This window comes from Kogia breviceps, chromosome 1, assembly GCF_026419965.1.
Source record: "Kogia breviceps isolate mKogBre1 chromosome 1, mKogBre1 haplotype 1, whole genome shotgun sequence".
Taxonomy (NCBI): Eukaryota; Metazoa; Chordata; class Mammalia; order Artiodactyla; family Physeteridae; genus Kogia; species Kogia breviceps.
In genome coordinates this window covers 156,990,294-157,014,648 of record NC_081310.1, presented here as the reverse complement: position 1 = coordinate 157,014,648, position 24,355 = coordinate 156,990,294, and the positions used below count along the sequence as shown (strand labels likewise).

The 24,355-nt window shown below is 47.9% G+C and overlaps 1 protein-coding gene across 1 annotated transcript; it reads right to left on the bottom strand.

Moving 5' to 3' along the window:
* Window positions 1–1,516: 1,516 nt before the first annotated feature.
* LDLRAD1 (low density lipoprotein receptor class A domain containing 1) lies at window positions 1,517–11,716 on the bottom strand. Its single transcript, XM_059063510.2, has 6 exons — window positions 11,604–11,716; window positions 11,048–11,099; window positions 8,315–8,443; window positions 6,071–6,208; window positions 4,184–4,312; window positions 1,517–2,986 (listed from the first exon to the last, which is right to left on the bottom strand). The coding sequence occupies exons 1-6, from the start codon at window positions 11,622–11,624 to the stop codon at window positions 2,838–2,840; spliced, it is 618 nt and encodes a 205-aa protein (XP_058919493.1). The 5' UTR covers window positions 11,625–11,716; the 3' UTR covers window positions 1,517–2,837.
* Window positions 11,717–24,355: the final 12,639 nt, after the last annotated feature.

Sequence of the window (24,355 nt, the reverse complement as noted above, 5' to 3'; positions counted from 1 at the left end):
ACACCCACAGGCGCCATGACAGTTCCAAGGCTAACCATAAAATGTCAAAAAGTGGGCCGTGGCCCAATACCTGGAAATCTCTGCCCGTTTCCCAAAATAGTTGGAATAATCCTCTCATTCGTTAGCCTGTGAAATTACCCAGCCCATAAAAACTAACCACCCCATATTTGGGGGCCTCTCGCCTTCTCAGATGGCCCACACTCTGCCTGTAGAGTGTGCTTCTCCCAGGGCCATTCTCAACTTTTGAGACGGACCACATTCTGTCTATGGAATATGTACCTCTCTAAATAAATCCACTTGTTACCTATCACTTTGTCTCGCACTGAATTCTTTCTGCCGAGAGACATAAAGAACCTGAGGTTCGTTAAGTCCTGAGACCAGGTATGGGATCTCAATGAAAAGACAGAGGGTTCAAATCCCAATGTGAGTTGTGCAGTTTCAGCCTGAGCAAACATAGGCTCCTTCTTCCTTGGCCTCTCCCCAGTGGCCTTGTTTTCAACAACTGATGCTCAGGATGTCAGGAACATGTTGGTATTTGAACGCTGGAATGAGTTTCTGAAATTTTTCTTGTTCCTCAGGGGTCAGTCAGCTCAACTCTCTTGTCCTCTCTCAGGCTTCGGGCCCCTGTTGTCCTCATTCTCCCTACTTCCCTCCCCTCACCCCCCACACGTGTTCCACCAGTAACTAGCCCTTGATCATCCTCTCTTCTCTGCACACTTGGTCATGCCCTGGCATGTTCTTCTTGGACTGTTGTAATTAAAGGTCACTGTAGCTCCAGGTGACGTCTTTGCTTACCATGCCTTGATGACACCCACTGCCCTTAGGATGAAGTGTGACACACTATGCCCTCCAGGATCATGTCCTTGCCCACCTCCTCACCTCCTATTGTCCTATTGCTCTGGCCATGTGGCCTGCTGGGCATTCCCATGCCTTTCTTCATGAGGCCCCTCAGCCGGAAATGCCTTCTCCTCCACCTCTACCACTGGAAATTCTCCTGCCCTCCAGAGCCAGCCCAAATGCCCCTCCTCTGGGAAGGAGTGGCTGCTCTGGATCAGTCTTCAGAACCAAGGATGCCCTGAGTGTGCCTGTAGTACCTCACTTGTGCTGCACTTGGAGAGAAACTCAGCCAAATATGCCAGAGCCCATTGCTGAGCCTCCCTCAGGCAGGATCCCTGAGGCATCCCGTTCCGGGAACTGATCTTCAGGTCATCAGAGCCCAAAACATGATTGTGTCCTGGCTCCCGAAGGCCCCTCCTTGGTGCCCTCAGCCCAGCATTTTCTGCTGTCCCACCCCTCCTCCCAGTGTGTGGTGCCTCCTCCATGGGATCCTGTGCTCTTCCAGTGTTGCACCCAGGCCTGCTCACTTCTGGGTGCCTGGCGCCTGGCTTGGCATAGAGCAGGCTCACAGACACTGTTTAGTGTGTGAGTGAATGAATTAACGTGGCAGTGAACGAACTAGAGCTCACCCGTCTCTCTTGGTGCCCATATTTATTTCAAAACTCACGTGAGACTGATACACAGAACTGATTTTATTAATTTCCAGTGGGGATATGTCCGTCTCTCTCAGCAGGAGTCCCTTATTGGCCAGATTCCAAGTCCATCTTTCAGAATAAGGGTGGGACACTTTCTGACCCTCAAGCTACCTTTTAAAACACACTACAGAGACTCTGCCTCCACCTTGGCCAAGATAGAGTCACATTGGTAGACGGAAAGACTTTGGTGTTGGGACACCATGGATGGTATTTGAGTCCCAGTTCCAGCCCTTACTTTGCTGTATGATCCTGGTTATTTCTCCCTCTGGGCCACAGTTGCCTCATCTGTTTAATGGGGATATCCATCCTTTCCTGCCTGGGTGATGTGAAACTGGAAATGTATGCCGAGAAACAACTCCTTCACTCAGGCTCCGGAACCAAAACACAATCCCTACTTGAAGGAACCTGGGCTGTTTTGTTGGGCAGCTGGTCATGGGGTGAGGGTGGGAGTGGTTGGTAAGAGAAGGGATGGATGGGGTGGGGGGGGCTCCTCAAGCTGTTCTTCCTACAGCTCAGAGCTTCCTGGGGTGGCTTCCTAGGGGCAGGATGACAAGTACCTCATCTCATGTGATCCATCAGTGGGACCTGTTAGGATTACTGAGCTGAGAAAACACTGAGGCTGCATCCAAGCCCAGCAATATCTGCTTTAGGTACCAAAGGGCAGGAAGTGGCATATACTTTATATATGTGACATCCATAAGGGCTAAACTTCTCAGCTTGGTGTTTAAGCCCAAGACTTATCTTTTCTCCAAGGGGTGACAAGGTCAGTATCTGCAAGCCTGTCTTGGAGTGGAGGACCAGATTTCCTCTGTGCGGCACCAGAGGCAGGCCTCCAATCATGGAAGCAGATTCCCTTCATCTTTTTTTTTTTTTTTTTCTTTGCAGTATGTTGTGGCCTCTCCCGTTGCGGAGCACAGGCTCCGGACGCGCAGGCCCAGCGGCCATGGCTCACGGGCTTGGTTGCTCCGCGGCATGTGGGATCCTCCTGGACCGGGGCACGAACCCGTGTCTCCTGCATCGGCAGGCAGACTCTCAACCACTGCGCCACCAGGGAAGCCCCTCCCTTCATCTTTGTTAGGAGTTACCTAACATGGTAGTGAGCTCCCCGTCACTGGAAGAATTCAAGCAGAGGCTGAAAAACTTGAAAGCAGGAGAGGCAATTCCTATTCAGAGACAACGGTGTGTAGATCCTACTACATGATCTCGAAGGCTCCTTCCTGCCCTTGTGTACTTGGATTCATAGCATATGTGACAGGTTATCAGTGCCATTCCAACCAGCCTCCCACTCTGGCCTGGGTGACCCATTCAGGGTCCAGGACAGGAGTACTCATCAGACCAGTCAGAGCAGTGCTGCACGTGATCATGGCAGAGGCTCCTGGGGATACAGCTGCAATATTTGAAGACAGTCGAGGGACAGCGCCACCAGCCAGGGCCGCAGGGCGGGCACGTAGTCACTGGGAAGACAGAAGGGTAGCTGCTCTGTCCTGGAATGCCCCGTGCACCAGGGCACTCTTTAGCTCTGAAACCTACCATTGCTTCCACAGCCCTGCCCCACCTGACACGGGTTGACTATATTCCTTATTTCCCTGGAGAAGAGAGAATCTAGACTCCCCAACTCATAGGCTGTGCGACCTCAAGCAAGTCTCTCACTCTGTCTGAACCTCAGTTTCCTCATGTGCTCAAGGTTGTTATTAAGGAAGATAGGCAAAGTGCCAGGCCCACAGTCAGTGTTCAGTTACTAATGGGCGCATATAGTCTCCCATCCTCCTCTCTCACCCTGATTCGGTCCCACCAGCCGGCTTATGATTCCCTGAGGGCACCTCGCAGACCTCCCTCCTTTGCCCTGGACCCTGGGCCTCCAGCATTCTTCCCTGCACACCAGCCTCTGCCTGTTGAAACCCTGTCCATTTTTTAGGGCCTGCTTGAATATTGCCTCTTCTGAGAAGTCTCCCTTGATGATTACTTCTCCTATCCACCCCCTCCACAAAAAACCTCTCCAGGACCCCAGCACTTCCTTTTGGCATTATCATGATGTGAGTCCTGGGGGTGGGACATATGTTTGACTCCTGGCTGTGCCCCAGCAGAACCTGGCACCAGGCCAGCCCTCAACAGTGCTCAGAACATGTTTGTGGGTTGAACACTGGGGAAGAAATTGAAGGGAAACTCTGGAGCAGTGAAAGAACTCGTCTTAGAGTCAGGAGACCTGGGTTTACACCCAAGCCCCCTTCCTATCACTCATCATATAAAGTCACTTCTCTCTGGTCTCAGTTTACCTACATATAAATTGGGGTCAGCGATTCCTGCCTTCCTTTCCTCGCAGGGCTGTTGGGTGGTGCAGAGAAGATGAAGGAAGCCCAGGTTCAAACCCCGGCTGGGCCATGTTCCTACTCCTTGCATGACTGCCCTCTGGGTCCCAGTTTCCTCATCTGTGACCTTGAAAGCAAGTTTCCCACCACAGAAGAATGACTCTCTAGAAGGAGCCCCCTGGAGTGGTAGTGAGCACCCTACCACTTGAGGCATTCAAGAAGGAGTGGAAAACTTCTTCCTAGGATGCAAGAAGAGGGAACTTCGGAGATTCTCTCTGTTTAACTTTTGCCCTCTGGCCACTGCCTGGCCACCTGCCCCAGCCAAGCTTGTGCCCAGACCCCCACCTGGGCTCAGTTCATCTGAGCAGTCCCCACAGTTGTTGATCCCATCACACTTTTGGTCTGAGTAGATCCAGGAAGTGGGGTCTCCGCAGTGAGCCACGAGGAAGCCAGGGAGGCTCTGGGGCATGTCTCCTACAGAGCGAGAGATGAGGCAGGAGGAAGTCCACATCTGGCTGCATCTGCCTCAGGACTATCTGGAGGTGGATTGTCCTGGCCACCCTGGCAGCTGTCAAACTCGGGGTCACTGCCCATCTATCCAGGAAGGGCAAAAGGAGGTTTCCTGGGGAGGAGGTCAAGTCAAGGAGAGAGGAGGGTTCTTTCCCTGTTCACCCAATAGAATGCCCAGAGCCACTTCTCCCCACTCAGCTCTTGTGCCTTCCCACTCCACACCATTGCTTGCTTTATTCCTCCCTCCAGAAAAGTCCTCCTTGACACCTGTCCCAAACCATTCCACCTGCGAGTCCAGGTTCAATTTCCTTCACCTCCAGGAAGCCTCCTCCGACTGGAACATAACAAGAATAAATATGAAGCCTTGCACTTGGGTCCCAGAACTCAGGGAATGTGGAATCACATGCTTTGTGAAAAAGAGTCAGAGCATCTTTCTTGAAAGTGGGCTCTGTGTTAGACAGCAGTGTGACAGGTATACCAAAAATTAACACAAACTCAGGCCACATCACTAGAGGTATAACCCAGACTTGGGAGAGGAAAAGCCTTTGTTCCTTGGACTCACCAGAGCCAGCCAGAAGTGTCATGGATGCTTCTGGGGCCAGTCCAGGGAGAGGGACATGGGCATTTGGTATGTGTTCTGTAGAGTGCTGGTGGAGTGGGGAAGACCAATCATAAGGGGGTGACTGGGAGTTCAGAGGGTGGCCCGGGTAAGAGGACACTCATGGGGGACAAGAAAACAATCTCCAAATCCATGCAGTGCCATCATCATGGGAGACAGATTGAAATGTGGTTCTTGGGGGACAGGGGTTAATGAGAGGGCAGAGTTGGAACCAATCAAGGATGCTACTGGGAGGCAACTCTAAACTCAGTACAAGGGAGACGTTCCCATGGAAAAACCAGGCAATGACGGGAGCAGCTGCCTCAAACTGTAGTGAGCTTCCCATCCTGGGAGGGGATCCTCCCAGGGATCCTCCCCCCTGCAGAGGCAGAGGAGATTTGGGCATGAGCTGGGACATGGACTAGATGACCTTTAAGATCTCTTCTGGTCTTGAGGGTCCATGATGCAATGACCCTCCCCCCATAAGCTACCACTCTGACTCACCAGGCTCTCTCCCTCCTCTGTGGCAAGTGCCACGCTCCTTTCTCTTGAGAACTGTCAGGTCTCTAAGGTCTGGGACTAGACCTTCCCATTCATTAATTCACTCATTTCATCATTTATTCAGCAAATCATTCCCGATACCTCTCTGTGCAGTGCCCTGTGCCAGGCACTGGGCCCCAATATCAAGCAGATTAGGTTCGCCCCAGAGGAGTTCACAGTCTGATGGGGGTGGCAAACGTGCCAATTGAGAGTGACAACCAGTGTGACTAGGGCTGGGGTGCAGGGAAGCACAGGGGTTGTGAGAGCCCAAACGGGGGAACTTAATTTAGTCTGGGCGTCAGGGAAGGCTTCCTGGAGGAGGTAGCACTTGAAATCTGCCTTGAGGGTTGTACACAGGTTCTCTGGGCACAGAGATGGACAGAGTGGAGGCATCCCCTAGTGTGGTCACATGTGTGTGAGTGGGAGTGGGACAGGGTGGGAGAAGATGTTCCTGGCTGAGGGCAGCATATAAGCAAAGGCCTGAGGACATCAGGGTGCCTGGTATGTTCGGGGGTTCAGTATGGCTGCAGGGAGAGCTGGAGTTGGGGGAGCAACTCCCAAGGGGCCCTGGAGTAACTACTCACGGCACAAGGCCTCCTCCTCGTCCTCGCCGTGGGCACAGGTGGGGACGCCATCACAGACCCTGCTGGCTGGGATGCAGCTCCTCCGGTCATGGCATAGGAAGCCCGTCCTGTTCATCTGTGTCACGCAGGGCTGGGCCCCTGAGTGGGCAGGGCGAGCCCCGGAAGGGTCAAGGGTGGTGTTTACAAGGGCATCACCAAGTTCTCCCCACTGAGCCCCACCTGAGCTGGGGTGAGAGCTTGGGGCAGTGGGGAGGACACTGGGCTCAGCGTCAGAGTTGGGGTCCAAGCCCCAGCTCAACCACTTGCCAGCTGTGTGACCATGGGCAGATGACCCAACCTCTCTGTGCCTCAGGTTCCTTTCTGCAAGATGGGGATCATAGCACACACCCCACAGGACAGTTGGGGAGATTACATAAAAGCCTCTGTGTGAATAACCCTAGAGAGAGTGCAGAGAAAGTCATGGTTTATTGAATGACTGTCTCACGGGAAGTTCCTGAGGACAGTGCTCAAGTCGGTGAAGTGGCTTTCATGGTGGGGCTCCTGGTGCAGGTGAAGGTGTCAGAGGCAACGTCCTGGGGCTGGCTGGGGGGACCGTTATGCCACAATCCCTTACATCTGGGACAACGTTACGGGCTGCAAAGCGCCTTCACATTTTTATTCTAATGTTTCCCCCAAAACCTCTGTGAGCTGTCATCATTAGCCCCATTTCATAGATGAGAAAAGTAAGACACAGAGAGGTGCGACATGCCCGGCCACACAGCTAACAACCCAGGCTGCTGCCTCTGCTCTTTCCTGAGGCCGGGTCGCCTCCCCAGTGTCCGGGAATGGTGGGCACCAACTGAGCGTCCATCCTTCTAAGAGTCATCCCTTCCATCCCACTGCGGGGAACACCCAACCCTGGAGCTGTGCCCAAAGAATCAGGGGAGAGAAACTGACAGATGGGCTGGGAGGTCTGGCTCCGCAGGCTGTGCATGTGTACACGCGTGAGTGCAGGTTGGAGGTGGGAGCGGGTTTGTGCCTGCGGGTCTTTGCACATGTGAACCACGGCTCATCTCCTGGAACTGCCCCAGCTAGTGGGAGGGGGCCGGCCCTCAGAGACAGTTACACTGTCACACACACACACACAGCTGCTCACACAGACATACATCAATACACTCGCACATACACAGATGTGCACACACACGGGCACACACACACAGAGATGTACCTGCATACACAGACGTGTGCGTATACACACACACCTGCACACACACGTACACACACACATAAACACACAGACACGCAGGTACATACGCGCAGGCAACTCCTTGCGTGCTCACATCTATCCCCAGTGCCCATGCTCAGGCATGTAGGGTACTGTGGATTTTACCCCCTACTCCACCTGTCCCCTTAGGACCTCCTGCTAGGTGACAGAGCCATCTCTCAGAAAGGTAGGTCTACTGACACCCTGCCCCCAGCTTAATCCCCACCCATGGCTCTCTGGATGGTGACCCCCTCCCCAGTGCAGCCTTTGAGGCCCTGGGCCTCGGCTCCACCCGCTGCTCTGTCCTCCGTGTCCACGGACCTTCTCCTCACATTTCCTCCCATCCCAGGGGCTCTGGACAGGGTGTTCCCTGTGGTTTTCCTGCCACTCCTTCCACTAACCAGCTCACTTTCCCTTCATGCCTCAGCCCCCTTTCACTTCTCAAGGAGCCCTTCCTGACTCCTGGACTGGGTCAGAGCCCTGCTCCAGACTCTCAGAGCCCCCATTAACCCTGCCTTACTGTACTTATTGGATTAATATCTGCCTCACTCTCCAAACTGTTAGCTGCATGATGGCAGGGTCGGTGTTGGGGCTCACCACTGAAGTTGGGCCTCAGGCATATGTTAGACAGGTCCCTGTCCTCTGTGGCGAAGGCAGACATGCAGATGGATGGCACCACCCAGGGTGACCAGACTGGGAGAAGAGGAAGTGTGAGAGTTATGGGAGCTGAGACAAGGCTCCTAAACCAGGCAGGCAGGGAAGGCTTCCTGGAGGAGGTGGCATCGGAGCTGGGTCCTCTCAATAGCTCATGCTTATAGATGTGCAAATGGAAGCTCAGAGATGTGTATATGTCAGTGTCTGTGTGTGTCTGCACATGCACCCTAAGGAACTGTCCAAAAGTCATTTCATGGAGAAGCCAGGCAGGACCAGTTTTTCCCCATCTCTCTGTGTCCCCATCCCCTCCCAACAAGTCTGACCCACCCTCTCTTGCCCACTCTGACCTGGCGTGTGAGGTGGGGGTCCAAGGATGGCGACCAGGGCAATCAGGGCTGCAAGAGTTGCCAGCAGGAGCGTCAGGAAGGCTGAGAGGCAGGCCCCTCCGCACGAGCAGCAGAAAGGGCTGCGGTCTGCTGTGTGGGGTGGGAAACCAGTGATGGAGCAGCCAGTGCTGGGGCCCAGGGATTCCCTGCCCTGACCGCTACAAGTGGTCCCTCCCCACTGGGGTCCTGGGGGCAGGACAGGCTTCCCTGGAGGAGAGGGCCCCCAAGCCCACCATGGTGTTCTCACCTCTGCCTGTGGGTCCACCCCCACCAAACACCTGTCTCTGGCCCAGGTCCAGTTGCTGGTGAGTGGCAGTCAAGGTGAAGGTCCCAGGTCTCTGCTCCACCCCCCTCACCCTCCTGTCCTTCCATGAGGCTGTCTCCTCAGGAGGAAGGGAGAGATGTACACCTGCGTGTCAAGCCTCTACCATGGGGCAGAGACCAAAGCAGGCCCTTCATAGCCATTATTTGTATTTTTCAAGACAACATTTATTTTATAAATGAGGAGACTGAGGCTCAGAGAAGAAAAGGTTCAGGTCACCTTGTGTGGAGCTGGGATGTGAATCCACACCTATTTGCCGCCCAAACGGGTGCCCTTTCCACATGCCAACTGATCGCTCACTCTGGAGCCTGTCAGGATGCTGATTGGAATCCCAGCTGCACCACTTTCCAGTTGGGCCACACTGAAGAGCCACTTAACTTCTCTGTGTCTGTTTCCTCAAGTGGAAAATGGGGGTCATAATGCCTACCTTAGAGTTGTTGAGAGGATTAAGCTAGGTACTGTATCAGAACAGTGCTTGGGACATAGTAAGTGCTGTAAAGGTTTTAGCTGCTATTCATGTTTATTGAGCATCTACTATGTGCCATTCTGTATCTGAAGTACTGTGGAAATAGGTAATGTCCTCCTCCTTTAACTGACTTCGATCCTTTAATATTTGCTTGCTTGTGAAATAATGAAACAAAGTCTTCTTGGGATCCTACTAGATGCCCTGCTCTGTAGAGGACACAAAAGCAGTCACAGCTCTGATCTCCTTGCCCTCCAAAACCTTGTAGCTGCACTTAGAAGACAAGATGTAGACAGGTAAAAAGAAGAGTGTGGGCACGCCTGCTGTCCTCTGGGGCACAATTATCTCAGAGAGGGGCAGGAGCGGGTCTCATGCGTCTACGTCCCCGGGATCCAGCCTGGGAACATAGTAGGCAGGCACACAGTAGGTACTTTCTGAATACTCTGATCTAGAGATCCAGGAAACAAGGGAAGGGCCCAATTCAGATCAATTCAGGTCATTTCCATATAATCCATTCACATTTCCAGAGCTGCCTACTCCGTACTCAGACTATACCTGTACACCAGCTGCTCACAGAGCCAGGTGGCAAGTGTGGTTAAGAAAGCATGAACAAGGTGTCATGGGTGCTTGAAGGAGGGTGGGATTTCCACAGGCAGTCGAGGGGAAGGTGCAAGGAGAGGGCACTCCAGGCAGAGAGTGCCTGGATGGCATGTGGGGCACAGCAAGTGGCCCCGTGTGTCCGGAGCCCAGGGTGGGCGTACATTGGGAAGGGAGACGATAGCCGATTTATGCTGTAGGAGATGCAGCATAAATCTAAAACCCATACTCCCTGCAGCCTTAGTCCGTGGCTCCCTTGTAAACTCAGGTAACCAGGGAGACAGCGGGAAGGCTGGCAAGGAGCAGCATCCTGGTTGGCCAAGCAGCCACTCCTCAAACATTTGTGCAGCACAGGCTGAGTGGGTGGGGTCACAGGAGAGCCTCCGGGCCCACGGCCAGATGAAGGCTGCACTTCAAAGCCTGAAAGCCCTTAGGTGCCAATGCCCCAGGGTACAGACGGGAAAAGGGGGCCATCACGCCCACCGTGAGCCAGGCTTGAAATAAACAAGCGCCAGCGCAGAGCAACAAAGGCACCGGGGATCCGCAACCAGAGGGACCCTGATTCGAATTAGAACCCTGCCTCCCTCCTCTCATCCATGTGGGATCCCAGCCTGGCTGAGCTACCTGATCTCCCTTCACCTCAGCTGCCTCATCTGTTATTGCCCCCTAATAGGATCCCCTCTCAGAGCTGTCCTGAGGGTTGAAACAGGCCCTGCGATGCCGGGCACATAACAGGCCCTTGATCCTTGATAGTTATTGGTAGTAGCTATCTCTCTGGGGCTGTTTCCTTAAACGATCAAATGAAGGCCAAGATTGGAAACACATAGCAGGTGCTTAATAAATGTGTTCTTTCCTTCCTTTATTCCACAGAGGTAAAGCAAACTGTCCTGGTCACATGGTGAGCCAGTGGCCAAGAGCAGGTGCTAAATAAGTGCATAAGCCTGCCTATTTTATCCCTCAGAGGTAAAGAGAATCACCCAAGTCACCCTCTGAGCCAGGGACTCGACTCCAGAGCTCTTTCCTCTCTAGGTTACCGGGGGGTACTGTGTGTGGCACTGTGCCTGTGAGGTGGGCAGCATACAGTAGGTGCTCCACACATGCTTGTGCATGGAGAGAATGAACCACCCTATTAAGCAAATGGCTGTTATCATGGTTGGCCAGGACGCTGGGAGCAAGGGGACATCAGCAAGGGGACAGAGGTCTGAGAGAGCGGGAGCCTTAGGGAGCCCCCTTTGTGTCTCTGTAGCAACGGTCCAGCTTCAAGGGAGCCCCACGTGGGGGCGGGACTGGCCCCAGGCCCTCCGTCCTTTACCTTCCCTTCCAGGGAGGGCTTTGCTTCCAGCGGCAGCAGCATTGCCATCCCCCTGCCCAAGAGAACAGAGTGAGGCGTGGGCTGAGGTGAGGCGAGGTCCAGCCTCAGGGAGCCAGACTGAAAAGTTTTTCAGAAGTGTCACCAAGAGCCCCCGGGGGAAACCATGGGCCCTCCCACTCCAGCATGCTGAATGCCCCAAACTCATCAGGTCCACTTCACGTTCCCACACCTATGCCCGTGCTGTGCCCTGGAATGCCTTTTCCTCCACTGTCCACTTGGCAAACATTCATCCTTCAAACCAGCTCAGGCGGCTCCCCTTGGAGAGGATCCCCCTGATGTCCCCTCCCATAATGTCGATCGTTCTCTCCCTTGGCCTTCTCTCCCCTCCCAGCACTTATCACCTGAACCGTGTACCTGGTTCACCTGGTGGGTCCCCGTAGAGAGCCTCCAGGGTGGTGGAGGACCGGAGTCACCTCAGTGTCTCCCCTCTTTACTGCCCACCCTTAGCCTGAGGTTGGCTCCCCCTGGTCAGGAGCTGTCTCAGGGCAGCTCTTACCTGGGGGAAGATCTTGTTCATGTCTCCGGCTCCTGGCTCCAGTCTCCGGGCCCTGGGTGGGTGCAGAGAATTCAGCGCAGGCTCCCTGCCTGTCACCAGGGGCAGCCTGGAGGAGGAATGACAGCAGGCCTCGCCTGGCCGCACCCTCCCTGTGGGCAGGCCCCTCCCAGGCTGCCTCCCGTGCCAAGGAAAGGGCAGCAGGGCCCTACTCCTGCCTGGCCCTTCCCCACTTTGCAGTCGGACAGCCACACTCCAAGGTTGGCGTTCTCATCCCCATGTTACAGGAGGAGAGTCTGAGGTTCACAGAGGGAGAAACTGCCCTCAAGTCACACAGTGTGGGTTTGGTGGGGGCATTAACCCAGGAATTTTTCAGGTTGTGATTCTTCCTCCACATCAATTATGAGACTGGAGGATGTCAGGCCCTGCAACTGCATGAAGATCCAGGCAGAAATACCCAGGATTAATGTTCCAGTGGCTAAAAAGCAAGGGTCATTTTTTTCATTGATGTTTGTTCAATTAAATATGGAACCGAGGTGGAAAGAACATGCATTTCCCACTAAAATTATAAAGCAAATATAATTTTAAATTATTTTCTTTAAAAAAGTGGCCATGTACTTTAAATTTTTCCAGAGAGGATGCCTGTGATGGGGGAGGGGTGGGGGCAGGTCGCTTCCCTGAATAATGCCTTCTACCAATTCAGCTCATCCCTCTGCTGAGGAGACCAAGGTCCTGGGAGCTTAAGGGTCTGGTTGGAAGTCCTGGACCAAGGGAGGAGCGGTGTCCACCTCCAGAGGTGAGCTTGGGGGCTCCAGGGAGGGTCCCTCTGTACGTGGCCTGACTCTGATGCCCATGGGTTGCCTAACCTGTAACCAGCCTTTTCTTTTTTGTTGGGATATAAACTACCAAGTCCACGGGGATGGGGGTGGGGTTGGGGGTGGAATGAACAGACTCGGGGCAGCCCTCGGAAGGCGGCAGCGCTGGGAAGGGCTAAGCTATAGGTCAGGGGAACATGGTTCTCATGGAGGCCCTGCCACTGGCTCTGCCGTGGGCAAGTCATTTCCTTTCTCTGAGCCTCAGTTCTCTTGTCCAGAAAAAGAAGGAATTGGACTGGATGAAGAGGATGCCTTAGTTTGGGGATCCCCATAATCAGACCTAAGACCAGTTTTGAAGGCGAGCAGATTTAAGAGGGAGCAATCCCGGGAAACACTGGGGGAGTGAGGGAAGTGAGGCTCCAGTAACAGGAGTGTTATCACACTCATCCCACTGTGGGCAAGAGGAACTTTCTCTTGCTAAGGAATTCCGGAGAAGATGCACCTCAGAGTCACCCCACCCGAGGGTAAGGGAACTGAGGTATGCATTTGCCAGTTCTTGCCAGTCACTGGCTGAGAACTGCTGGAGGGTATTTATTCCTGGCACCCCTTGGCCCGCCTTAGGCAAAGAGATGCCAGTGTTGGCAGCTGCAAGCTAAGCTGATGTGCCCTGCAATGGAAAGGGCTGAGGGGTACGGGCAGGACCCTCATGGCATGTGCTGAAATTTAAATTTTTCCGGAGATGATGCCTGTGACGGGGGAGGGGTGGGGGCAGGTTGTGTTAAAGATGCATCAACATTTCACCTTGCATGCCAACTCCAACTGATTGTTGAGAGTGTCCGGAACATGAGGTTCAGAAGGATTATGAGGTCAGGACCCAGGGTTTTGTGATTGAATAGTGATGTCTGCCATGGGTATAAGAATGGAGAGTGGTATCATGCATGATGACCATTTTGCCATTCTGGGACCAACACATGTCCTTCAACTCCGGCCTTTCTTTTTTTAAAAAAATAAATTTATTTATTTTATTTTAATTTATTTCTGGCTGCGTTGGGTCTTTGTTGCTGCTTGCGGGCTTTCTCTAGTTGTAACGAGTGGGGGCTACCCTCCGTTGTGGTGCACAGGCTTCTCATTGTAGTGGCTTCTCTTGTAGCGGAGCATGGGCTCTAGGGCATGCGGGCTTCAGTAGTTGTGGCTCACGGGCTTTTAGAGTACAAGCTCAGTAGTTGCGGCGCATGGGCTTAGTTGCTCCGCAGCATGTGGGATCTTCCCGGACCAAGTCTCGAACCCGTGTCCCCTGCGTTGGCAGGGGGATTCTTAACTACTGAGCCACCAGGGAAGCCCTGGCCTTTCTTGACTGTGATTCTTTAGTGTTCCTTTATGAAAAGACTCTTCAGGGATGTGAAATTTCCCTTCCTCTGGACCCCTGCTCCAGACCAGGTACAGCCACACCTGGCTGTGCTGGCAGCATTGTATCTCTCCAGGTCTCAGGCTATCACCAAGAACCCTTGAGTGAAGGGCAACAGGGGGCCCTGGAAAGATGGAGGAGAGGCCCTGGTGCCTCAATCCCTGAACTTCCTGGTGTCATAGCCAGGTTATATCGAGGAGAAAAAGGACTTGGGCTGCATTGTACAACCTCCACCTCCACCCTGCTGGGCTCCCTTCCCTGCTTGGGCCATGGCACACCTGGGTAAACTTCTAGCAAGAGTGGAAACTTTGGAGCTGATGGTCCAAATGGTCCCACCACTAGCTGTGTGACCTCTGATACGTCACTTAACCTCTCTGAGCTTCAGCTCTCCCATCTACCTCTCTAAACTTCTTTTCCACTCATTCCTGAAGAAAGGTGGTGCCCCAGTAGATGGACCTCTTCGTCCTCCCCACTCAATACCCAACACTGCACCAGGCCCCCTTGGCCCACCTGCTCCAAACTCTCCCTTCTTCCCCCCTCCCTTTCCCTGGGAAAAAAGTTTCAAAAACTTAATACAGAAGACTTGGAAGGATAATGTATCCACCATCCAGAGATAACAAACATTAAAATTTTTGTCATTTTTGCTTCAGACTTCTTTTTCCATCAAGTATAGCGAAAATTGAAGGTCTCTTTTTTCCACAGTTGTACTATTCCTTTCCTCCCTCCCCAGAGTCAACAAGTTTCCTGAATATGCCTTGCATGATTCCAATGGCTGGCTTTTACATACTCTCTAGATACACACATACACATACATCTAGAATCACAGTGCAGGGGCCCCTCAACTTTACCAGGTATGGCCAAACTGCTCTTCCAGGTGGCTGTACCAGTTTGCACTCCCAATAGCAGTGTGTGAGAGTTTCTGTCTCCCCAGTCTTGAAAGTGTCAGACTTTCTGACATCCATCTGCTGTCTGGTAGGTGTGAAATGGCATCTCAGTGTTTTTTTTTTTTTCTTTTGGCTGTGTTGGGTCTTCGTTGCTGTGCGCAGGCTTTCTCTAGTTGCAGTGAGTGGGGGCTACTCTTCGCTGCGGTGCACGGGCTTCTCATCGCCGTGCTTTCTCTTGTTGCAGAGCACAGGCTCTAGGTGCGCAGGCTTCAGTAGTTGTGGCACGTGAGCTCAGTAGTTCTGACTTGTGGGCTCTAGAGTTTAGGCTCAGTAGTTGTGGCGCAAGGGCTTAGATGCTCCGCGGCATGTGGGATCCTCCTGAGCCAGGGCTCAAACCCGTGTCCCCTGCATTGGCAGGCAGACTCCCAACCACTGTGCCACCAGGGAAGCCTGTGGTGTGGTTTAATTTGCGTTTCCCTAGTAATTCCTATGGCCACCACCAATTGCTAACATTTATTGAACACCTATTTTGCCACATGCTGTACTACATGTGTTACGTATATTAACTCATTTAGTCCTCCCAACCACGGATGATGGGAACTATTGTTATCTCCATTTTACAGATGAGGAAATGAGGCACAGAAACAGTAAGTTACTTGCCCAAGGTTCGCAGTTGAAAGGAGGCATAGCTGGGATGCAGACTTGGGTGGCTGAAAAGTTCACTCTACTCCTACCTATCCCCACACTTCTCAAAAGTGTGGTCTTCGGACCAGCAGCATCCTCATCATCTGTGAGAGATGGGGTCTCATCGCAGAACTACCAAGCCAGAACCTGCATTTTAACAATGTTTTTCCATGTTATGGAAAAAAACCAAACGAACTTTTTGGCCAACCCAGTATATTGGTCATATGGATTTCTTCCCTGGTGAATGGCTTTTTCCTGTCTGTTGCCCATTTTTCTATGGGTGGTTTATCTTTTTCTTATTGATTTATGGATTTCTTTATGATGGATTTGAATCATTTGTTGCATGGATCATACACCTCTCTCCCAGTCTGCAGCTTGTCACTTGCTTAGAGTGATTTCTGCTGGCTCCCTCCACCTTTCTAAATCCATCTTTCTTGCCCAGAACCAGGGAATAATCTCACTTCATGAAGTCTTCTTCGACTCTCCCCCTTACCCTGGATTTACCTTTCCCTATATTCCTTATAGTCTAGGGACCCATCTTACCCTGGCTGTGGCTCACGGAGGCCCTCTCTGCACATGAGATCAGTAAACCTCACCTTGAGTCAGGCAAACCTGGGTTTTTATCCCGATTCTGCCAAATACCTACCTACCTAATTTAAGATGGCAAGTGACAGCCTGTTTCCTCATCTGAAGAATGGGGATAAGAATACTTACCTTGGGCTTCCCTGGTGGCACAATGGTTGAGAGTCCGCCTGCCGATGCAGGGGACACAGGTTCGTGCCCCGGTCCGGGAAGATCCCACGTGCCGCGGAGCAGCTGGGCCCGTGAGCCATGGCCGCTGAGCCTGCGCGTCCGGCGCCTGTGCTCCGCAGCGGGAGAGGCCCGCGTACCGCAAAAAGCAAGCAAACAAACAAACAAAGAATACTTACCTCAAAGAGTTGTGGTTAGAACGAAGCGAGTGCACATATGTGAAAGGGTTCTGCACCCTGGGAGGGTGCAATATTGCTTCTGGATGACTTGGTTTGTTTATAATTACAAAGAGATCTGCTTGAGGGCTGGGACTGCTTCATAGTCCAGTGCCCGGCTCTGGGTTGGACAATGCTAAGTGGGCACCACAATTAGATTGACCCAGGGACCTGAGAGATCAGCTTCCAGACCTGCCTAGAGGTGAGGCCAAGTCCCTGCCTCAACATTTACCGCTCCTCCCCTGTGCCTTCCATAACTCTGAGAGCCCTGGCTGGCCACCCCTCCTCTCTGAGACTGTTTCCTCAATTCTAAAATGGAGATTGTTAAACCCCATCCTGCTTTCCTAGAGGGATGCTGTAAGGACCCATTTAAAATGATAGAGTGCTATAAAGGGCTTTGCAAAAGTCATGCGGAATCAATAGACAAACTTCATCATGAAATATCTAAGTAGACACTTTTACAAGATAGCTTATAATATTGCTTAGTGCAGATGATTCAAATTTTATTGATGCTTACAGACTTAAGTGTTATGAAATAATCAGCTGTGGGGCTCCAATAATGAGTGCATGATGGTATATCCTGAGGTAACATTATCAAGGGCTTTGGTTGAAACCTCTCATTTCTAATCAGTTGCTGATTTCTTTCCATCCAAGCCTTCAATTATTGCTGCAATGTTGCAAAATAATTCAGGTATGAAAAGCATACAAGAAACAGTAAAATGAACCCAAATAACTTAGAATTGAAGAGGCAAACAAAAATATTTTACTCTTAAAATGACAAAGTAAAATTAGACAACCTCTAAACCAGGGGTTCAGTGATCTTGGATGAGAAAAAAATTAAATATTTTCACTAACTTCTAACTGAAATATAGCATTTCCTTCAATTATGAACATAAGTAACAAATGACAGGATTGTTAGCAGTACTGTGACTTTATCACTAATAGAAATCAGACATTTAGATATCACAGATGTTGCAGAGATTTCAAAACAATAGTTTGAAATTACTTTGAAAACCCAATAGATTTAGAACCACCAGTAGGCCTTATTTTATGTGTTAATAAAGAAGTACATATATACATAATTGCAAAATTTTGAAAATACCTTAATAACTGTATTTTAATATAGTTTCCTTTGCAATCCTTCATACTTATTTTATGCATGTGAAAACATTATTCTGAGGAACAGTCTATAGGCTTCACCAGATTATCAGAAGGGTTCATGGCATGAAAAAGGGTTAAGAACACCTGCTCTAAACAGGTAAGTCATTAACATCACAGGAAGAGAATACTTAATAGTGAAATATGTAAAGCTGGCTTCAACAATTACACATTTCAGTAAAGGTATTTAAACTGTACTTCAGAACTTAGTTACAGTATTGCAAGGAGTCAGAAAATCCACACTAATTGTACAATCTAGCTTTCCACAGAAGGCTGCATTTCCCACTATCTCAATCTTTTACCTCTGTCACGGTACATACCTCCACCCCCACACTCTAGTCTAGAACAAGTAGTCAAGGAAAGAAAGATTAAAAAGGTAGCTCATACTGATGATACTCATATGCAAACATAACCTGCTCAGCAACTGGAAATGTGGTAGGAGAGGCTCAGGAGCACCTGGGTTAGTTGAGGCAGGGCTGGCAAACCTAGAATTTGAGGATGGTGATAAGGTGACCGAGTATTGTGGTTTAAAAATTTAGCCCACACAGATCATCCAAAATGAAAATAAATAAGGAAACACAAGTTTTAAATGATACATTAAACAAGATGGACTTAAATGATATTTATAGGACATGCCATCCAAAAACAACAGAATACACATTTTTCTCAAGTGCTCATGGAACATTCTCCAGGATAGATCATACCTTGGGTCACAAATCTAGCCTAGGTAAATTTAAGAAAATTGAAATCGTATCAAGTACCTTTTCTGACGACAACACTCTGAGACTAAATATCAATCACAGGAAAAGATCTGTAAAAAATACAAACACATGGGGGCTAAACAATACACTACTTACTAACGAAGTGATCACTGAAAAAATCAAAGAGGAAATCAAAAAATACCTAGAAACAAATGACAATGGAGACACAACGACCCAAAACCTATGGGATGCAGCAAAAGCAGTTCTAAGAGGGAAGTTTATAGCAATACAGTCATACCTTAAGAAACAGGAAACATCTCGAATAAACAACCTAACCTTGCACCTAAAGCAATTAGAGAAAGAAGAACAAAAAACTCCCAAATTTAGCAGAAGGAAAGAAATCATAAATATCAGATCAGAAATAAATGAAAAAGAAATGAAGGAAACAATAGCAAAGATCAATAAAAGTAAAAGCTTGTTCTTTGAGAAGATAAATAAAATTGATAAACCATTAGCCAGACTCATCAAGAAAAAAAGGGAGAAGACTCAGATCAATAGAATTAGAAATGAAAAAGGAGATGTAACAACTGACACTGCAGAAATACAAAAGATTATTAGAGATTACTACAAGCAACTGTATGCCAAAAAAATGGACAACTTGGAAAAAATGGACAAATTCTTAGAAATGCACAACCTTCTGAGACTGAACCAGGAAGAAATAGAAAATATGAACAGACCAATCACCAGCACTGAAATTGAAACTGTGATTAAAAATCTTCCAACAAACAAAAGCCCAGGACCAGATGGCTTCACAGGCGAATTCTATCAAACATTTAGAGAAGAGCTAACACCTATCCTTCTCAAACTCTTCCAAAAGATAGCAGAGGGAGGAACACTCCCAAACTCATTCTATGAGGCCACCATCACCCTGATACCAAAACCAGACAAAGACGTCACAAAGAAAGAAAACTACAGGCCAATATCACTGATGAACATAGATGCAAAAATCCTCAACAAAATACTAGCAAACAGAATCCAACAGCACATTAAAAGGATCATACACCATGATCAAGTGGGGTTTATTCCAGGAATGCAAGGATTCTTCAATATACTCAAATCAATCAACGTGATACACCATATCAACAAACTGAAGGAGAAAAACCATATGATCATCTCAATAGATGCAGAGAAAGCTTTTGACAAATTCAACACCCATTTATGATAAAAACCCTGCAGAAAGTAGGCATAGAGGGAACTTTCCTCAACATAATAAAGGCCATATATGACAAACCCACAGCCAGCATTGTTCTCAATAGTGAAAAACTGAAACCATTTCCACTAAGATCAAGAACAAGACAAGGTTGCCCACTCTCACCACTCTTATTCAACCTAGTTTTGGAAGTTCTAGCCACAGCAATCAGAGAAGAAAAAGAAATAAAAGTAATCCAAATTGGAAAAGAAGTAAAGCTGTCACTGTTTGCAGATGACATGATACTATACATAGAGAATACTAAAGATGCTACTAGAAAACTACTAGAGCTAATCAATGAATTTGGTAAAGTAGCAGGATACAAAATTAATGCACAGAAATCTCTGGCATTCTTATACACTAATGATGAAAAATCTGAGAGTGAAATTAAGAAAACACTCCCATTTACCACTGCAACAAAAAGAATAAAATATCTAGGAATAAACCTACCTAAGGAGACAAAAGACCTGTATGCAGAAAATTATAAGACACTGATGAAAGAAATTAAAGATGATACAAACAGATGGAGACATATACCATGTTCTTGGATTGGAAGAATCAACATTGTGAAAATGACTCTACTACCCAAAGTAATCTACAGATTCAGTGCAATCCCTATCAAACTACCACTGGCATTTTTTACAGAACTAGAACAAAAAATTTCACAATTTGTATGGAAACACAAAAGACCCCGAATAGCCAAAGCAATATTGAGAGAGAAAAATGGAGCTGGAGGAACCAGGCTCCCTGACTTCAGACTACACTACAAAACGACAGTAATCAAGACAGTATGGTACTGGCACAAAAACAGAAATATAGATCAATGGAACAGGATAGGAAGCCCAGAGATAAACCCACACACATATGGTCACCTTATCTTTGATAAAGGAGGCAAGAATATACAGTGGAGAAAAGACAGCCTCTTCAATAAGTGGTGCTGGGAAAACTGGACAGTTACATGTAAAAGTATGAAATTAGAACACTCTCTAACACCATACACAAAAATAAACTCAAAATAGATTAAAGACCTAAATGTTAGGCCAGATGCTATCAAATTCTTAGAGGAAAACATAGGCAGAACACTCTATGACATAAATCACAGCAAGATCCTTTTTGACCCACCTCCTAGAGAAATGGAAATAAAAACAAAAATAAACCAATGCAACCTAATGAAACTTAAAAGCTTTTGCACAGCAAAGGATACCATAAACAAGACCAAAAGACAACCCTCAGAATGGGAGAAAATATTTGCAAATGAAGCAACTGACAAAGGATTAATCTCTAAAATTTACAAGCAACTCATGCAGCTCAATAATAAAAAAACAAACAACCCAATCCAAAAATGGGCAGAAGACCTAAATAGACATTTCTCCAAAGAAGATATCCAGATTGCCAATAAACACATGAAAGAATGCTCAACATCATTAATCATTAGAGAAATGCAAATCAAAACTACAATGAGATATCATCTCACACTGGCCAGACTGGCCATCATCCGAAAATCTAGAAACAATAAATGCTGGAGAGGGTGTGGAGAAAAGGGAACCCTCTTGCACTGCTGGTGAGACTGTAAATTGATACAGCCACTAGGGAGAACAGTATGGAGGTTCCTTAAAAAACTAAAAATAGAACTACCATACGACCCAGCAATCCCACTACTGGGCATATACCCTGAGAAAACCATAATTCAAAAAGAGTCATGTACCAAAATGTTGATTGCAGCTCTATTTACAATAGCCAGGACATGGAAGCAACCCAAGTGTCCATCAACAAATGAATGGATAAAGAAGATGTGGCACATATATAGAATGGAATATTACTCAGCCATAAAAAGAAACGAAATTGAGTTATTTGTAGTGAGGTGGATGGACCTGGAGTCTGTCATACAGAGTGAAGTAAGTCAGAAGGAGAAAAACAAATACCGTATGCTAACACATATATATGGAATCTAAGAAAAAAAAATGTCATGAAGAGACTAGGGGTAGGATGGGAATAAAACACAGACCTACTAGAGCATGGACTTGAGGATTTGGGGAGGGGGAAGGGTAAGCTGGGACAAAGTGAGAGAGTGGCATGGACATGTATACACTACCAAACGTATGGTGGATAGCTAGTGGGAAGCAGCCGCATGGCACAGGGAGATCAGCTGGGTGGTTTGTGACCACCTAGAGGGGTGGGATAGTGAGGGTGGGAGAGAGAAGCAAGAAGAGATACAGGAACATATGTATAACTGATATACTTAGTTATAAAGCAGAAACTAACACACTATTGTAAAGTAATTATACTCCAATAAAGTTGTTAAAAAAAAATTTAGCCCAACGTGAAATCTGGTAAGAAGCTTAGGAATGCATGGGACAGCCTTCCCAGTTTGCTTGGCAATACTCAGATTGTGACTGTGACCCAAAGACTAGGCTTACCATCCAAACAATAAGGTGGAGGAACAGACAGCCTTATACATAAAAGCTCAAAAACATACGTGAAACAAAATGAAATAGAATTATTGGGCATTCAAAACCAAAACTCTGGGAAGGGAATGGAATTTCCCATTTCTCTGTGGCTGGATAAGCACAAAATTTAATAGACTCTGGTGGTTACCATAGCGCTAAGACATTGCTGGCCTCTGGACTTGCACCTCTGGTCTATGGTGCACACTGTTGCCACTGTTGCCACGTGCATCTCGTTCCAAAGCACTGCAACCCTTGCTTAAAACCTTTCTATGCTTTACCTTGCTCAGGACCAAGTCCAGGTTTAATGAGGTCCTTTATTATGTAATCCGCCGAGCCCTATCTATAGCTATACTTTTGTATGCTCTATGTCTGCCTGCTAAACAATTTGCTGTTCCCCACCCTCTTGCCTCTAGGTCTTTGAGCATACTGTCCCCACTGCCTGGAACACTGCTCCCTGTATTTTGTTTGGCTTTCCTTTTCCCTCTAGGTTTAAGCTTGGATATCACTTCCTCCCAGAAGTTAGGGGTCCCCTCACAGTACTCCATGCTTATCTGGTCACAGCACTTACCACATTAATAATAGTCTGTCTCCCTCTTTAAAATCTGAGCGACCAGAGTTGGGCACTGGGTCTTGTTTGTTGTTGCAGTCCCATCTCCCAGCATGGGGCTTGGCACTCAGGCTCTCAAGTGGTTGTTGAATGGTTAAACTGTGGATCTCTAATACGGTATCTTGGCAAAAATCACTATCATGGTGTGGGGACTCAGCTGAGAAGGTTATACAGACTGCACCAAAGGTTGGGGGGCCTGATTAGCTTTATCGAAAAAGGTCTAGAACCCTCTGATTCTCCACATGTGGTCCTAAGATACTTAAGAGCCCACAAAAATTATAATAGAACTATTTTATATATTTAAAAAATCATAATGGAAATGGCACATTTATCTAAGATAAAGCCATACAGACTAATAAGGGATAAAGTTGTTTGCTTTTGCCTCAGAGTGCAAGTACCACGTTTCACATGCTAATGAGCAGCTCAAATTGTCTGATAATACATCATACGAATTTTTGAGATAAGATTGATAGACCAGATAATCTGGTAATTTCTGATTTAGAAAAAAATATATATATAAAAGGTATTCATGAAGTTTTGTGAAAAGATTGGGAATCTTGGGCCTAAATCATTCATTATGGTGATTACTACTGTGTTCGTAATTGCCTGAATCAGTGTGTCTCTTACACCAGGGACCTGCACCAAGCAAGGACCTTAGGAGCCTGGGAGGTTTGAACCAGAGACTCAAGGGTCTTGATAATTTGCCTAGGACCAAGGCAAGCTTCCCAAGAAGATGCTGTGTGGTAGGAAAGAAGGTGATACCTGTCTAATGGAAACAAGTAAAGTTGGGCCCACCCAAAGGGCTACACTGTTAACTTTAGAAGGGGCCAGTTTCGTTGCTTTTGTTGCAATTTTCAAGTCACATATTTTTATGCTGTATACCTTTGGGGTGGTGGTGGTGGTGGTCATTCTTCTTTTCTTTTTTAAAAGTAAAACTGTTTTTGAAAACGTCAGTCTGGTTTAATCATGTGAAAATAAAAAGGCAGGACATAAATATTTGAGTGCCTGCTAAATAACAGGAAAGATTGGGTATTTCCTCATACAAGGAATTGTCTCTTACAAACAAGAGGGGAAAGTTTGTCTGAACTTGGATCAATGCTTTCTAGAGAAATGAGGGTATCTCAGGGGTATCTCATTCGGGAAGCAAAGAGAAACAAAATGAAGGGAAGGTGGAAGAGCATAGGACAATTATACAGTTGCTCTTTCTTATTGAGGTATTCTTTCGTATTGTTTTGTTTTTATTAGGGAGGCCTTTCCTAATAGTGGGCTGACTCCCACTATGCAGCATTTTGAATATACTCCCCTCAGTCGGCCTCACTGGGTGCATTGCAATTAAATGTGTGTCTGATTAATGAACATAAGTGTATACCATGGGTGGTAAATAAGACAACTGGGCTTATTTTTTTTTAAGGTAAATCCAATCCATTTTTCATGTTTTATAACTGTTTTCTCACCAAAAATCAGAAAAAGATGACTGCCTGACATACTTTCTAACCATCTATCTTCCAAATCTAGACAACCTACTATTTAAAAAAGCAAAACCTATATTTTGTGACCATAGCCTTACTTGATTAGTTAATTCTATTTTCTTTTGACTCAGGGAAAGCTAATGACTAGGCTGAAGGCAAGTGTGTGACTCACTCTTTATTCAAACAGCACTACTGCAGTTGCCAGTAATGCCCATGTGAGTGAGGAAAGTATTAGTTAGCAAAGTCATTTAACATTTCACGTCTAATGACACTGAATCACATTAACTGTGGTATACTATGTTACTTGATGTCACTCTTATTTTTGTATCTGTATTATTGATAATAATAATAAAGGAATGATAATAAAAGTT

What these genes read in the sequence shown, in the direction of transcription:
- LDLRAD1 (XM_059063510.2), bottom strand. Translation starts at nt 11,624, where the DNA reads ATGAACAAGATCTTCCCCCAG. An exon ending in TGAACAAGATCTTCCCCCAG is followed by an intron (nt 11,100 to 11,603) that starts GTAAGAGCTGCC and finishes TCTCTTGGGCAG; the next exon opens with GGGGATGGCAATGCTGCTGC. An exon ending in AGCCCTCCCTGGAAGGGAAG is followed by an intron (nt 8,444 to 11,047) that starts GTAAAGGACGGA and finishes CACCCCACACAG; the next exon opens with CAGACCGCAGCCCTTTCTGC.